The 15,272-nt window shown below is 48.7% G+C and overlaps 1 protein-coding gene and 1 long non-coding RNA gene across 3 annotated transcripts; one reads left to right on the forward strand and one right to left on the reverse strand.

Moving 5' to 3' along the window:
- The first annotated feature begins 3,797 nt into the window (after positions 1-3,797).
- LOC309373199 lies at positions 3,798-8,183 on the forward strand. Its single transcript, XR_014169827.1, has 3 exons — positions 3,798-3,880; positions 7,158-7,304; positions 8,015-8,183. It is a non-coding gene; the product is annotated as an uncharacterized lncRNA (long non-coding RNA).
- Positions 8,184-8,833: 650 nt separating this feature from the next.
- On the reverse strand, positions 8,834-14,354 carry LOC309373159 (veswaprin-a-like). 2 transcript variants are annotated; one of them, XM_081917404.1, is made up of 4 exons: positions 14,143-14,354; positions 11,089-11,226; positions 9,899-10,039; positions 8,834-9,036 (listed from the first exon to the last, which is right to left on the reverse strand). In XM_081917404.1, the coding sequence occupies exons 1-3, from the start codon at positions 14,222-14,224 to the stop codon at positions 9,900-9,902; spliced, it is 360 nt and encodes a 119-aa protein (XP_081773530.1). In that variant the 5' UTR covers positions 14,225-14,354; the 3' UTR covers positions 8,834-9,036; position 9,899. The 2 variants fall into 2 exon arrangements, with proteins under 2 accessions (XP_081773530.1, XP_081773529.1); XM_081917403.1 differs by having other exon boundaries at positions 8,834-9,033; positions 14,143-14,352.
- Positions 14,355-15,272: the final 918 nt, after the last annotated feature.

The raw sequence follows: 15,272 nt of genomic DNA on the forward strand, positions 1-15,272 counted from the left end.
CTACTTCCCAAATATCTGACCATCTTACCAAGCAGGGGTTTGGTGGGCAAAACGTGTGAGTCTCATGTGTTACTTCTCAGATCCAGGTCCTTTGTATTCTCTCTCCTGGAGCGTGTCCCTGCATTGCCTGTTTACTTGCCCACCTTCCTCTTTTGAAAGGAACAGGGCAGAAGGTGGCACCATCTGGGTGTGCAGAACCGCCCTGCAATGATGGACAGAAAGGGTGACCAGAACTCCTGGGGCCTCCCCCTTCCCCACAGATGATTGTGGGGTGGCTGATGCTGAGCTGCCTTCTGCTCTCTCAGTCCTGCCTAACAGCCTGAAGAGAGACTCTGGCTCAGTTCAGTGTGGTGCCAGCAACTGATCTCATGGTTGCCATACTTCCTCATTTGTCAGCAGCGTCTGGGCGGAAATAGGCCAAATACCCATGAAAATCTGGCACATAGCTGTCCGTGCATTTTTTATTTTTTTAAAAAAATTGCAATCTTGCTCAAAAATGTGTAACAACTTTGCTCACCCCCAAAAACATGGATTTTCACTGTTTAAAATATGGCAACCCTGTTCCAAACAGAGTGAAGGAACAGGTTACCCAAACCTGACTGTACAATCACCTGAACCCCAAGCCTCCCAAATTCCTTCTTCCAAGATCCATTAGCTAAAATGCATTAGCCTGAGCTGTTTAGCCAAACCCAGCTGTATAAACAAAGCCCTCTCCTTTATCAGTCCGTGAATGCTTAATAGATGACCTTGTCAGTTCCAAGTGGAGACGGGATGGCAGAGCTGGGACTTATCTTATCTCACACTGACGCCCAGACCTTGCAACACAGGCCTGTCAGCCCCCACAGCCAGAGATGGCACCAGGAGAAACTCCTATAGCTGGGTGACTGGGTGACCTTCTTACCCCAAGATAAGAGTACCGGAACAGGAACATCTGTATATGGTCAAGGAGGAACAGGAACATCTGTACATGGTCAAGGAGGAACAGGAACATCTATATATGGTCAAGGATGTTAACTTACGTGTACAAACTAATGAGGTTGGATTCCCGGGGAGGGGGCAAGGAGACCAGAAAAGGGATATAAGCTGTGTGTAACCGCTCTTTAAGTGCTCTCGCTGTGGCTGACCATGCAGTGCCTTTCTGCTGCTCCGGAGAGCAGGAATAAACTCTCTCTGAACCAACCTCGGTGTCTCTTGACTCCCTCCCTCCTGAGAGCAATGCAGACCCGACCAAGGGAAAGGTCTGAAAGGCTACAAGAGTCGAAAAAGTGGCAGCTTTATGTATCATTATGACGTTAGCCATAACATTGACGGAGAAACATCCCAGCCCCTTACTGAGTCAGAAGTGCCTGGCAGAGAGGAAGGTGAGCAAGACCAAAGTGGAGTCAAACAGGATACAGATTGAGCCCAAAGGCGAGGCTGCCTAGGAAGGAAGTCCTTGAGGGATACTCCATCTTTGTGAAGGACCCATCCACCAGCACATAGGTGTGTGAATGAACAAAACTGAGCACTGCTGTGAAAGCGGGATGGCACCAGCAAGCCACCTGACTGGTCTCCCCCTTGCCAGGATGGGGAGGGGAGAATATGGGCATCCATTCAGACTCTCATGATGCCTGGTTTCTAACAGAAGTGCACTTTTTAGAATAAGGATGTTCAATCTGGAGGTCACTGCACACCACAGAAGGAATTGCACTCCAAGCAGTCTTGATAGAACTCCCAGAGTCTGCTGATCGACTGGTGTCAATTCAACCTTGTTTACTTTGAGGAATTAGCACATCTCACAATCAGTGGCGGTGGTAGAGGATGGATCTGCTCAATACTGTGTCTAATTCTGGGCACCACAATTTATGGAAGGTATTGACAAGTTGGGATGTGTGCAGAGGAGGCTGACCAAGACATTCCAGGGTCTGGAAACCAAGCTTTAAGAAGGATGATTGAGGGAGTTGGAGATGTTTACCTCGGGAAAGAGATTGACAGGAGATATGAGAGCCATCTTCAAATCTCTAAAGGGCTGTCACAAGCTTGGACAAAGTTCCACTGCCTCCCGCAGTTTGGTCAGACTCATGTTTGTAGCTTCAAGAACACTGTCCAACCATCTCGTGCTCTGCCGTCCCCTTCTCCTTGTGCCCTCCATCTTTCCCAACATCAGGGTCTTTTCCAGGGAGTCTTCTCTTCTCATGAGGTGGCCAAAGTCTTGGAGCCTCAGCTTCAGGATCTGTCCTTCCAGTGAGCACTCAGTGCTGATTTCCTTAAGAATGGGGAGGTTGGATCTTCTTGCAGTCCATGGGACTCTCAAGAGTCTCCTCCAGCACCATAATTCAAAAGTATCAATTCTTCAAGCCTTCTTTATGGTCCATAAAGGTGACTCTAAAGGGGTGACTCTATTGCTGCCTAAAAGGGGGTCTGAGGGAAGCCTTGTGGAGGCAGGAGGGAACTGGCCAGCCAGCCAGTTCCTCTCCCAGCTCAAAGCTCTGGTCTCCTCCTTGGCCAAGTGTTAGAGGAAAAAGGGAGCTGGTGGGTTGGACATATACAAAGCAAGCACAGCTGCCCTACCTCCCAAGGCCATCGTAGACGCTGTGATAATTACCCTCCCTGTTCCTATTTCTGTTCATTTATCTATTGTGTATTCATTGCATTTCTATCCCACCTTCTCCTCCAAGGAAATCAAGGGGGCATACAATGGTTCTCCCTTTCCTCATTTAAACCCCACAATGACCCTGTGAGATAAGTTAAATGGAGGTAGTGGGCACTCATTTTCAAAAGCAGAATTGAATATATTTTCCCCCAGGTTCAGTGCTTGCAAGCATGTGAAAAAGGAGGGAAGGATGGGAGGAAAGAAGGGTTCACAGATTCATAGAAATGCAGAGTTGGCAGGCACCCCAGAGGCCATCTAGTCCAACCCACTGCAGTGCAGGAATCGCAGCTAAAGAATCCCTCGGTTCCTTACGATGAAGAGAGGAGGGGGTTCTGCCTCCGGGCTGGGCTAGCCTGCTGTACGTGTCACAACAATGAGAAACACCAGGAAACATTCTCTCCTCGTGACATTATTGAGAGTGGAGAGATTAGAACAGATTATTTTCTGGATAGTACTTACAACAATGTAATCTGAAGCATGACCAATTTGTACACCGTATTTCCCTGGACAAATTTACCCCTCCTGAAAAAAAGCCTTCGTGCTCATTCTCTTAGACAATTTGGCATCGCCACTGTTTGCTTTCATAAGCTTTGTGGACACAGATGGACTTTAAAAGTGACGAAAAATAAAACCAAAGCAATTTTCCCATGGGAAAAAAGAATAAAGCATGTGCTGCACCTTCAACTTGCACACCAACCAGGTACAAGATTAATTTTGAGGCTGATCTTTTGAGTGTCTGCTGTCAAAGAAAGTCAGCAGAGAACTTAGTAACTCAGAGCCTGGTGTTGGGGGTGTCACTGCCAACAGAGACATCAGCCCTGGGGTGGGGTGGGGGTCTCTCCCCCAAGGTACAATGATGGTCCCCACCTGACCACGGTTGTGAGTTTTTGTGTAAGCCAGTGGTTCTCAAAGTGGGTGGTACCAGTCCCTGGCAGGGTGGGATTCCCTAGGGAGGTGCAACAGAACCTAAAGTCCTCTCCTGGATCATGCCCTGCAGAGGGACCTTCCCCTTTACATTCTCCTTGTGGTTCTTTGCGCATTGCAAAGGTATTTGCCAACCCCTCCTCTTCCCATTGTTTCCATGTTTAGACTGGGTGGGGCTCTTGGTGGGATGGGGCATTATAAAGCCACCTGGCTGGCGGCTGGAGGGCACCCCATCCGACCCGGCCATGAAGTCTGACGGCCTCGTCTTCCTCCTTGTGGGGCTCCTTGCTTTCTGTGCCATGATGCCTCCTGCCTCCGGCAATTGTACGTGACGCCTTTTGGATCCTGACTCAAAGACGGACCCTTTTCTTCCTGGGCAAAGCTCTCTGGACAGGTCTATTCTTCTAGCGCTGGTGCTACTTTGTGGGCAGCTCTGAGTGGGACCCCTTCTGCCCCTCACCCCCAAGACCCTTCAGAGGAACACAGATATTTCTGTGCCACAGAAGGTTGTCAAGTGGTCTGCCTGGGAATGTTTTAGGGCGGTGGGTCCCAATTAGCTAATTACTGAGGACCCTCTATTTTTCAAAAGCCAGGCCATGGACCCCCAATTTTGAGAATTTTGATAACTCTATGTTAGTTACCTCTGCAAAGCATTTTTTTAAAAAAAAACAGGGGGTAGCCTCTAATAAGCAAAGGTATATTTTTTTAAAAAAACAGACTAGGGCTAAGCAATATCTGGTTTTTAACAGCATGATATATCAGCTAAGGGACGTGGGTGGCGCTGTGGGTTAAGCCACTGAGCCTAGGGCTTGCCGATCAGAAGGTTGGCAGTTCGAATCCCCATGATGGGGTGAGCTCCCATTGCTCAGTCCCTGCTCCTGCCAACCTAGCAGTTCGAAAGCACATCAAAGTGCAAGTAGATAAATAGGTACCGCTCCGGCAGGAAGGTAAACGGCGTTTCCGTGCTCTGGTTCGCCAGAAGCGGCTTAATCATGCTGGCCACATGACCAGGAAGCTGTACACCGGCTCCCTCGGCCAATAAAGTGAGATGAGCGCCGCAACCCCAGAGTTGGTCATGACTGGACCTAATGGTCAGGGGTCCCTTTACCCGTTACCTTTTTTATTCCCAGGTTAGGCTGCAATCCTAACTCCACCTACTTGGGAGTAAGTCCCACTGAACTTGGTGAGATTTACTTCTGAATAGATTTGGTTAGGATTACATAGGACTGTATGGATTACATAGGTTAGTATGGATAGGACTGGACCTAAAGGTCAGGGGTCCCTTTACTTTTATATCAGCAGCTAACTATCGCGATATATCACAATGTCTGAAATTGGAGATTAGGTGTGGGGATGAGGGAAGGAGCAGCCATGGAGATGGGGGTGGGGAGGAGAGGAAGCGGAGTCACCCCCACTGCATGGTTTGAGTGGGGGGAGATGGGGATTGGGGGGCTGCATCAAGAGTAGCAGTAGCAGCCAGTGAAGAGGCGCATCCACTGTGGCTGCTACTGCTTTCCTTCTGACTGAGAAAGGCTGCTCGCCTCAGTGCCAGGGGAAGGTAGTGCCAGGGTGCCTTGAAGTGAGGGTGATCAGCTCCCTTGTTCTCCCTCAGCGTGAAGACTGTTCAGGTCAGCAGTGTTATCGGCTGAGATCGTTGTGAGATATCAGCGATGCCTTGAAATCAGCTGCCCTGCTCTCCCTTCAAGCGAGGAGAGATATGTTGCTGTGTATTTCCGGGTCAAAATCATTATGATTTTAAAACTGATTTGGGCCAATATTTTGAAAAATTCCAGAGTGCTAAAATGGACTATAAAATTTCTGGTATTGCGGTGGAAAAATGACAACCAGACAGAGGGCCTTCTCGGTAGTGGTGCCCGCCCTGTGGAATGCCCTCCCACCAGATATCAAGGAAATAAATAATAATAATAATAATAATAATAATAATAATAATAATAATAATAATAATTTATACCCTGCCCATCTGGCTGGGCTTCCCCAGCCACTCTGGGCAGCTTCCAACAACGTATTAAAATACAGTAGTCTGTTAAACATTAAAAGCTTCCCTAAAGAAGGCTGCCTTCAGATGTCTTCTAAAAGTCTGGTAGTTGTTGTTCTCTTTGACATCTGGTGGGAGGGCGTTCCACAGGGCAGGTGCCACCACCGAGAACAGCCTCTGCCTGCTTCCCTGTAACTTGGCTTCTTGCAGTGAGGGAATCCCCCGAAGGCCCTCGGAGCTGGACCTCAGTGTCCAGGCAGAACGATGGGGGTGGAGACGCTCCTTCAGGTATACTGTCCTAAGGCCATTTAGCGCTTTAAAGGTCAGCACCAACACTTTGAATTGTGCTTGGAAACGTACTGGGAGCCAATGCAGATCTCTCAGGACCAGTGTTATGTGGTCTTGGCAGCTGCTCCCAGTCACCAGTCTAGCTGCCTCATTCTGGATTAGTTGTAGTTTCCGGGTCACCTTCAAAAGTAGCCCCACATAGAGCGCATTGCAGTAGTCCAAGCGGGAGATAACCAGTCTGCGGGCAGGTAGGGTCTCATCCTGAGTACCAGATGGAGCTGGTAGACAGCTGCACTGGACACAGAATTGACCTGCGCCTCCATGGACAGCTGTGAATCCAAAATGACTCCCAGGCTGATCACCTAGTCCTTCAGGGGCACAGTTACCCCATTCAGGACCACGGAGTCCTCCACACCTGCCCGCCCCCTGTCCCCCCAAAATAGGAATTCTGTTTGTTAGGATTCAACCTCAGTCTGGTAGCCACTATCCATCCTCCAACTGCTTCCAGACACTCACACAACTATCTGACGTTTAGAAGACATCTGAAGGCAGCCCTGTTTAGGGAAGTTTTTAATGTTTTTAACGTTTGATGTTTTATCGTGTTTTTAATATATTGTTTGGAGCCACCTAGAGTGGCTGTGGAAACCCAGCCAGATGGGTGGGGTATAAACAAACAAATAAATAAATAAAACTTACTGTGGGGGGGGAAGCAAGGGATGGGGACGCCGACTCCCAGGGTGTGTTCAGTGGATCTCCAGGGGTCCCTGGACCCCCTAATTTGGAACCATTGTTTTGGGGGCTCCAAAAGGAATCCTTCCCTTCTCTTGTTTGGGTTGCCATCTTCTGAAGAAAACCCGAGAGCTCAATTTGGATAGGAGGAAGGAAGAGAAATGGGCTGATAGCTGGGGAGGGAGGGGGAGATGATGGAGACCCCTCCCCAACACACACACACACACAACTGAAGCTGGTCCTAATAGCTTCAGCCCAAGAGCAGAGCAGGCTGAGGAAGGAAATATCAGCCGCACATGCCCTAACTGAAAGGACATGGAGGGACATGAAGCGAAGAGGGTGGCAGCTGTGGGGGGAGTTGGCCAGCCCCAGCGGACACTGATGCAGGTTCAACCCAGATGTCCATCCCTCTACTGGGAGGGAGACAGGCAAAAACTAGGACCCTCTTCATCCAAGCTGTGCTCATCCTAGAAAGGCAAGGATTATTTGGGTTAGGGATATGCAAGAAGAGGCACGACCCTGTTCTGCCCCTAAGTTGCCTTATTTTCAAAAGATGTCTCAAAGCGAGGACGTTGGTCTGTGTCACAGGGCCTTGGAGGTCGAGGGCTGGAATCTGCCCTTTCAACTTGAGAAGAGTGAAGCAACCTTGCCAGAAAACATGTACGCTTGATCTTCACTGCCCTAGCCCCAAGAAATGCTGTCCAAACATGTGCTCCATGGTCTGCTTATATCCAAGTAAGATGCCAATCCCTTTGTGGAAGAACACAGCACTATTCTGTGGATGTGGATGATTTGTTCTTGTTTATTGGGTTACAATTTGAAACTGCAATATTAAAGCCAGTTAAAACAAATCAGTTTTATATAATTACAAATTATTTAATTTTATTTTCTGTTTTTAGGCACCAGGAGAAAATCTTCCTCTTCAACCAGGCCTTTGGCTGATTAATATTCTACAGCCTTTTAAATGTCTCCATGGGAAGGGGTGGGGTATTGTTTTGCTGTTTTGTTTTTCATTATTTACTTGTTTTTATTCTGTATTTTGTTCTGCAACAACACTGAGTTTTTATGATGAAGGGTGGTATATAAATCTAATAAATAAATGATAGAATCAATTGCAAACAAGCAAGCAAGCAAATGTTCCTGTCTTTTACTGCATGACTATTTTTAATTACATTTTGAGAGGCCTGCTTGTATCTGAAGAGAGGTATGCAAATGTTTGCAATGGATAACTACAATTATTATTTCAAAAGATCCAAGAGGCCAAAACATTTAGTTCTATGGAAATTCCTGAAACTCGTCGCCTGAATTTTGCTCCATTTTGTGTGAGACGCAGAGAATAGGATGGGAAATACATAAAATGTTTGTCCAAGGGAAAATAATGTTAAGTATTGTCAAAGACAAAATAATTAGGCACAAGCCTCAACACTCCTCTCTTCTCTCATCAGGGCCATGACAGTGACACCAAGCCTGAAATCCCAGCAGCTTCTGCAGTCTTGGTTTTGGAGATTTGAACTCAGGACCCAGCGTGCAAAGGGAACGATTGTTCCAGCTCCCTCCTGACCCTCATAGGCTCATCCCAGCCTCCTCCCCTCGTGGCAATAAAATGACCCACATCACTGCACTCCAGAGTGTCTTGTTATTGAGTCTCGTTTGCTTTTATCATCCAAAAATTGTTTGGGGAAGAAGGGAGAATGTTGCTGCCACAATAATGGCGTGTCAGTGTTGCCTTTGTTCTGCTTTACTTTGTTCTGCCAGCGATGATTTAGCAGTTATTCCTGCATTGGACTAGATGAATAGCAAGAAAGGAGATTCCAACTAAGCATCAGGAAGAACTTTCTAGCGGTAAGAGCTGTTTGAAAGAGGAAGGGTCTCCCTTGGAAGCTGGTGGGTTTGGAAGCAGAGGTTGGGTGGCAGGGATACTTCAGCTGAGATTCCTGCATTGCAGGTGGTTGGCCTAGATGACACTCAGGGTCCCGTCTAACTCTACAATTCTATGATTCTGCAATATTGTTTAATCAGAAAAAATAACCCTAACCCTGCTACTGTCAGATGTGAGGCATCCACACACAGAGAAAATTCTGAAGCCTCTGGCCTTTTTTGTAATTTTTTTTTTCTTTCTGAAAAAGGTATCACCACTGGAAGCCCTCTTTCTGCTTCCCAATGAGGAATAATGTCATGGAAGTTCAGCAAGCAGAGCGCAGTCAGAAAAAGAGAGCCCTGTCCCTGCCAAACACCCACCCACCAACTCAGACACATTTCTAGGATTCAGGTGCAAATATCCAGGTTTATTTATTGCAAATAGCAAAGGGGAACTTGAGTGAAATGGGCTCCAGGAGGAGGAAGAAGGAGCAGGGAGACGGCTGGCTACAGGAGGAGGTCTTCAGTTCCCAGCGGCCAGCTCAGAGACCCTTCTGGAAAAGTCAGGACCGGGTGCTGTCCTTGGTGCTGGACTTCTTTCAGGGCTCTGCTGAGGATAGAAAACAGAGTCAGACAAGAGGAGGAGAAGGAGGAAGAAGAACCCAAAGATAGGCTGAAGTTCCACTCTCAAGGACCCTCTTCAGAGCTGTAGCTCAGCAGCAGAACTCTGCCTTGCATGCAGAAGGGCCCAAGTTCCCTGGCCTCTCTGGGTAGGACTGGGAAAGACTTGCTGGAAATCCTGGGGTGCTTCTGCCGGCCAGTATAGGCGTCAGCTGAGCTTGATGACCCTATGGTGCAACACAGTAAAAGGCAGGTCCTTGACTTCTGCCTTCTTCCTCATAATTCTTTATCTGTATAGTATTCCTTGATTCATGTCCCCAATGCCTTGTGCAAAGCCTTGCTACTGCTCCCTCCCACCCTCCTCCCTTGCTTTAATGGGGCAAGGAAGCCAAGCACCCCAGAGGGAGCCCCCACTGCTTTTTGGGGGTGATGACAGGCATCCATGCTGACACATTATCAGTAAGGCCAGTGTCGCATGCGCAAGAGTGCAGCCTGAGCACAAAGTGGTAAGAACCAGTTTAGGAGGAACTTAACACTGACCGTTAAAGTGAAGACCGACTCCATATAAGGTACAATGGGGTTTCTGCTGGTGAAAATGGGTTGAGTAAAGTTGCATTTCGAGGACTGTGGTTGGATGAAGCAATGGTGGGGCAGTGGGGGTGTCATAAATTGTTGACCAGAGGATGAACAGCTAAGATGGTGTATATTTTTCCTATACGGAGGGAGTCATAATGGAAAGCTCTTTTTGACCAGCGGGGAGTTTGGTGTGACCCTCAGTACTGGAACTCCCAAGGGAAATTTCTCTGACAACTGCCTTCAGGGTAACCCAAGGATGATTTGAATTAACTCACCTTAGACGGGGTAGAAGCAGTCTGTCTTGCACCCATATTTGCAGCACTTCTTGGGCCAGGGGCATTCATAGTCATTCATACACCTTGATTCACAGGTTGTCAAAGTACCTTGAGATGGTATAGGGCATCTTCCAGACCTCTCTGCAACACAAAAGAACCCCAAGGCTCTCAGACCCTCCCCAAATGGTGGGCTGCAGCTCAAGCGTATTCCCGCAGCCAGAGAACCAAAATGTCCTTTGGAGGGTGGGGTGAGAATGCTTGGTGTGAAGACCTTTTATTCTAGTCCAGCATTCTGTTCTTACAGTGGCCAAACAGTTGCCCATTGGGAACAAGCAAGGATAATTCAAGCACGAGAGCAACCCTCCTCTCCTGCAGTTTCCAGCAAATGGTATTCTTAAACACTGCTGCCTCCGACTGTGAAGGCAGAGTAGAGCCATCCTGGGTAGGAGCCCTCAATATAACCTGTTCCTTGGATTTTTCTTATCCGCTTTTAAAGCCATCCAGGTTGGTGGCCCTCACTGCCTCCTGTATAAGACGTGTTTTTTTAATTATAAAAGAATGTTAAAAATTGGGGGTCATCTTATACACAGATAGTGCAGAGGGGAGGATGAGCAATTGCTTGCAGCCACAAGCAGGAGATTGCCAGAGGCGATTGGGTGGCTGATTGGTAGCTGTGGCAAGGCTTGCTGTTGATTGGCTGCTGCTGTGGCAATTGGGCGGGTGATTGGTGGCTGCTGGCGGCAAGTGGGCAGATGGTTGGTGGATTCAGCGACGCCGACGCATCTTATACACAGGAGGGAGATTGCCCAGAGTTGTTGAGCTTTCTTTGGGGGAGGGGTGTGTGTGCCATAAATCAGTCACCCGCCTGACTGACGCTGCCAGTTGCCACAGCAGCAGCCAATCAACCAATCGGGTTCTCAATGACTTCTCGCAGGATGGCACTGTTTGCCTCCATGGTTGGAGACAGCGATGCTTCTGAATGCCAGCTGGTGGGGAAAAACACGTCTTATACACAGAAAAGTATGGTAGTTTAACAGGAGGCAGTGAGGACCACCACCCTGGATAGCTCTCCTCCATGAATCTTCAGAGTTTAGAGATTCTGCAATTCTTCATAAGTTACAATGGCTTTGATTCATGAAGAAGAAGAGCTTCCTATCCCACGCCACCCTCCGCAGAATAAATGGTCTCACCTCTGACAGGTTTAGCACAATCTCGTGGGCAACTCCCGCAGCACTTCTGAGCTCCAGGGCATGACCAGTCATCCTTGCACCAAACCACACAGGGTCCGACCATACCTGGCTGACTCCCAGGACATTGCCCAGGCTTCTCTGCAACAGAGCAGAATTCCAAGGTCAAGAACTGTCTTTGGCCAGAGAGGCTGTCTCCATAGCTGTCAACTTTTCCCTTTTCTTGCGAGGAATCCTATTCGGAATAAGCAAATTTCCCTTTTAAAAAAGGGAAACGTTGACAGCTATGGCTCTCTCTCTTCATGTGGGATGGAGCTCCTTTGCGTCCAGTATTCAGAGGAGCCCAGGATTCCTAAGGTGGGCTCTGTTCTGCTCAGGGGTCTGAGCTGTCACACAAAACTTTGTTGTTGCTGTTGTTTAGTCATTTAGTCGTGTCTGACTCTTCTTGACCCCCTGGACCAGAGCATGCCAGGCACTCCTGTCTTCCACTGCCTCCCACAGTTTGGTCAAGCACATGCTGGTAGCTTCGAGAACACTGTCCAACCACACACAAAACTAGACTTCCCAATAGCTCCCCACCCCTGCTGTAGGGTGGTCCTTGCACTCTCAGCAGCTCAGGAGCAGAACAAGTCTTGTCTTTCGGAGCAGCAGGAAACAAGATTGCTCCATCTTCCATGTGGTGGCCCTTCAAGTATTTGAAGATAGCTCTCCTACCTCCTCTCAGCCATCTCTTCTCCAGGCTAAGCAGACCCAATTTCCTCCACCATTCCTCATAATGTTTTGTTTCCAGACCCTTTACCTCTTGGTCCTCCCTCCCCTGCAAAAGCCCTTTACTCTAGTGTAATGACACTGGGCTCTCAGGGGTGCCCTCCTTGGCTGACCAGCTGCCTCAGCCTGTAACATTTGCCTCCAACCCCCTAGAGTGCTGAGGATTCCCTCAGACTCTCCACCCAGCAGCACCCCTACCTAAGGCAGGACCTCCTCCGCCATAAGTGAGTCAGGGACTCACGCCAAGGCTATCTCCTATGGGAGGCCTAGTGTAGTGTCTCCATGGACACCAGATCTGTGATGTAACTGGGAGAAGGGCTCTTCCTGATCTCCCAGGGGCTCCTGTCTCACAAGGTATGAGGCACCGGGGCCAGGTCAAGTCTCATTAGGACTCCTGCACTGGATGCTCTCAGGTAGGAGGAATGCAGGTGTGTGGATGAAGGGGGAGCAGAAGAACAGCTGCCTTGAAGAAACCCACCTTTGCTCACTGGGCACTTTTTGCACTTGCCCCAGCAGGTCTTTCACTTGCCACACCCTGGTAGGGGTGTTGGATTACCTCCACAGGTGCCAGGTGCACAACATGCACATGTCCTGGTAGTTGAGTTGAAGAAGCACAGCTGCTTTATTGTTTTGCAGGGGGTGGTCACCTTGGGGAGTCTGCTTACTTGACCTCAAGCACAAACCATCCCCTCCTGTGGTCATTGGCACTTGCTTCCAAAGGACTTTGCAGCTTTGGGCAGAACACACTTTGAATCCCTGCAGAACACATCTGCTCTGTGTGCTGCTGCAACGTAATGGAATGGACAACCCTGTGTTTGTCAGTTGCTTTACCTACATCTATCTGTTTTGTAGGTGGGTGTCAGCTCAGTCCAGAGGGGAAGGAGCCCCACAAGAAACACCAAACCACCAGAAGTCATGGTGGGGCAGGCTTAAGTGGAGAGTCCACCTCCCAGCCTGGCTTCTCTCTCTTTATATCTCCCAAAAGCATCAGGGGGATTACAGAACCCGAAGGAGTACACCTGAAGGAGCGTCTCTACCCCCGTCGTTCTGCCCGGACACTGAGGTCCAGCTCCAAGGGCCTTCTGGCGGCTCCCTCACTGTGAGAAGCAAAGCTACAAAGGGAACCAGGCAGAGGGCTTCTCGGTAGTGGCACCCGCCCTGTGGAACACCCTCCCATCAGATGTCACCTGACATTTAGAAGACATCTGAAGGCAGCCCTGTTCAGGGAAGATTTTAATGTGTGACATTTTAATGTATTTTTGATCTTTGTTGGAAGCTGCCCAGAGTGGCTGGGGAAACTCAGCCAGATGGGTGGGGTACAAATAATAAATTATTACAGAACCCCAACACACCCAGGAAGGTGGTGAGCAGGACAGAGTGGAACTTCTTTCCTCCCTCACCAGGTTTTGCAACAAACTGTCCCATCAGCTGAAAAGCTGTGGGCAGCCTTTCCACAGCGGTGCCAGAGTGAGGAGGGTGGTTTGGAACCACACCTCCCGCCTCCCAAGGGAGAAGGGGATTTGGAGCTGATATTCTGCAAGCCAGGATGCTCTTCCATGCTATTCCCAGTTGCACTGGCAGCAGAGAGGGAGGCAAGGGGATTCCTGCATTGCAGTGGCTTGGACTGGATGACCCTCGAGATCCCTTCTGCCTCTACCATTCTGTGATTCTAAGGTGGAGCTCCAGTGGGGGGAGGTTCTTCTCCCCAAGTCCCCTGAAAGGCTCAGCCTGGGTCCCTGAAGGCTGCTGGGACCATGGCAAAATTCAGGGGCAAACTGAAGATGTTCCTCCGCCCCAAAGGAGTGGGCGGCAGGAGCTTAGGGGTGCCAGTCAAGGATCAGCTAGCTGCTCATTACTGCTATAATATTTTAAAAGCCCCAAGCAGTGTAAATGAGCATAAATAGCACAAAAATGCATCATAAAAACATGTGGAAAGAGAACAATACAGCTTCGCTGCTAAAAAGTGACCAGTAATATCTATATTTGACCAACAACTAATTTGAAATGGTTTGGCAGAACATAAAGTTCTTTTTGTAAATGATGAAAACATAAAATAATTGACCCACCATTTTTTCCTCAAAGGGTGAGGGTGTTGCCTCTTGACCCAAGCAGGAGGGTCTGTAGTGGAGGCAGAGCTATAGAAGTGGAGATGGAGAGATGTTGGAGATGAGGACTCTTTCAGCTACTCATAGGCAGTTTGCTAATCTATGGCTGACCTAGAGAGTGTTTCTTCTGGGGGCTTAGCAATATGGAGGGGGTGGAGAAAAAGGAATTCAATGGGTCACTCACCTGGACGTTTCTGACCAAAGACAGGTGCCAGCTCACCCCAGAAGGCTAGGAGCACGACAAGGTAGAGGTTGATGGAGTTCATGGCGAAGCAGGTTTCAGTCCCTAGCTAGCCTGCACCCAGGAGGCTTTATAGCACATCCAGAAAGAACTGACTGGACAGTTCTTGAGCTCCACCCAGATGAAACAAAAAGCAAAAATTGGCAGGGAAAGGCTGGAGGTCCTGGGTGCCTGGAAGTGAAGCATTTCCAAGCCAACAACACCTTAGTAGGCAGAAGAGGAACAGGCTGAGTCTAGGCAGGGGTGTGCCTTTCTCATGATCAAAATGCAAACAATTGCAGAGGTGAGGAGCTGCCTTCAGGCACTTCCAAGCACCAGGAGAAGTGCAGCTGAAACCCAGAGGCTCAATGCCAGCACTGAGTCTGGGTGGCCTCAAAAATTCTCTTGCGTGTTCTCTTAAATTCTCTTCATGTATCAATTTATTGGAGATACAACATTCAAAGAAAATGCCATATTAAGTGCTTGGTTGGCAGTTGCAGTTTTATTTAATCTGAATTCTCCTTCCTCACTTGTTCCTGTGCTGCACATGGCAGTATAACTCTCTGCGATGCAGTAATAATGCACACTCAGGGGGTGAAACAGCACAAAACGCAGGCTGAGAATGTGGGGTCCAGTGTGCAACCCCATGAAAATGCACCTGGACAAGTCACTTTTCAGCCTTCCGTGGCACACTTGCAGTCCCCTAGCCTGAACAGCATAAAAAGCAGAGACATCACCTTGCCAACAAAGGTCCATATGGTTAAAGCTATGGTTTTCCCAGTAGTGATGTATAGAAATGAGAGCTGGACCATAAAGAAGGCTGATAGCCGAAGAATTGATGTTTTTGAATTCTGGTGCTGGAGGAGACTCTTGAGAGTCCTGTGGACTGCAAGAAGATCAAACCTCTCCATTCTGAAGGAAATCAGCCCTGAGTGCTCACTGGAAGGACAGATCCTGAAGCTGAGGCTCCAAGACTTTGGCCACCTCATGAGAAGAGAAGACTCCCTGGAAAAGACCCTGATGTTGGGAAAGATGGAGGGCACAAGGAGAAGGGGACGACAGAGGACGAGATGGTTGGACAGTGTTCTCGAAGG

Source organism: Podarcis melisellensis, assembly GCF_964234715.1.
Source record: "Podarcis melisellensis genome assembly, chromosome: 6".
In the NCBI taxonomy this organism is placed as follows: domain Eukaryota; kingdom Metazoa; phylum Chordata; class Lepidosauria; order Squamata; family Lacertidae; genus Podarcis; species Podarcis melisellensis.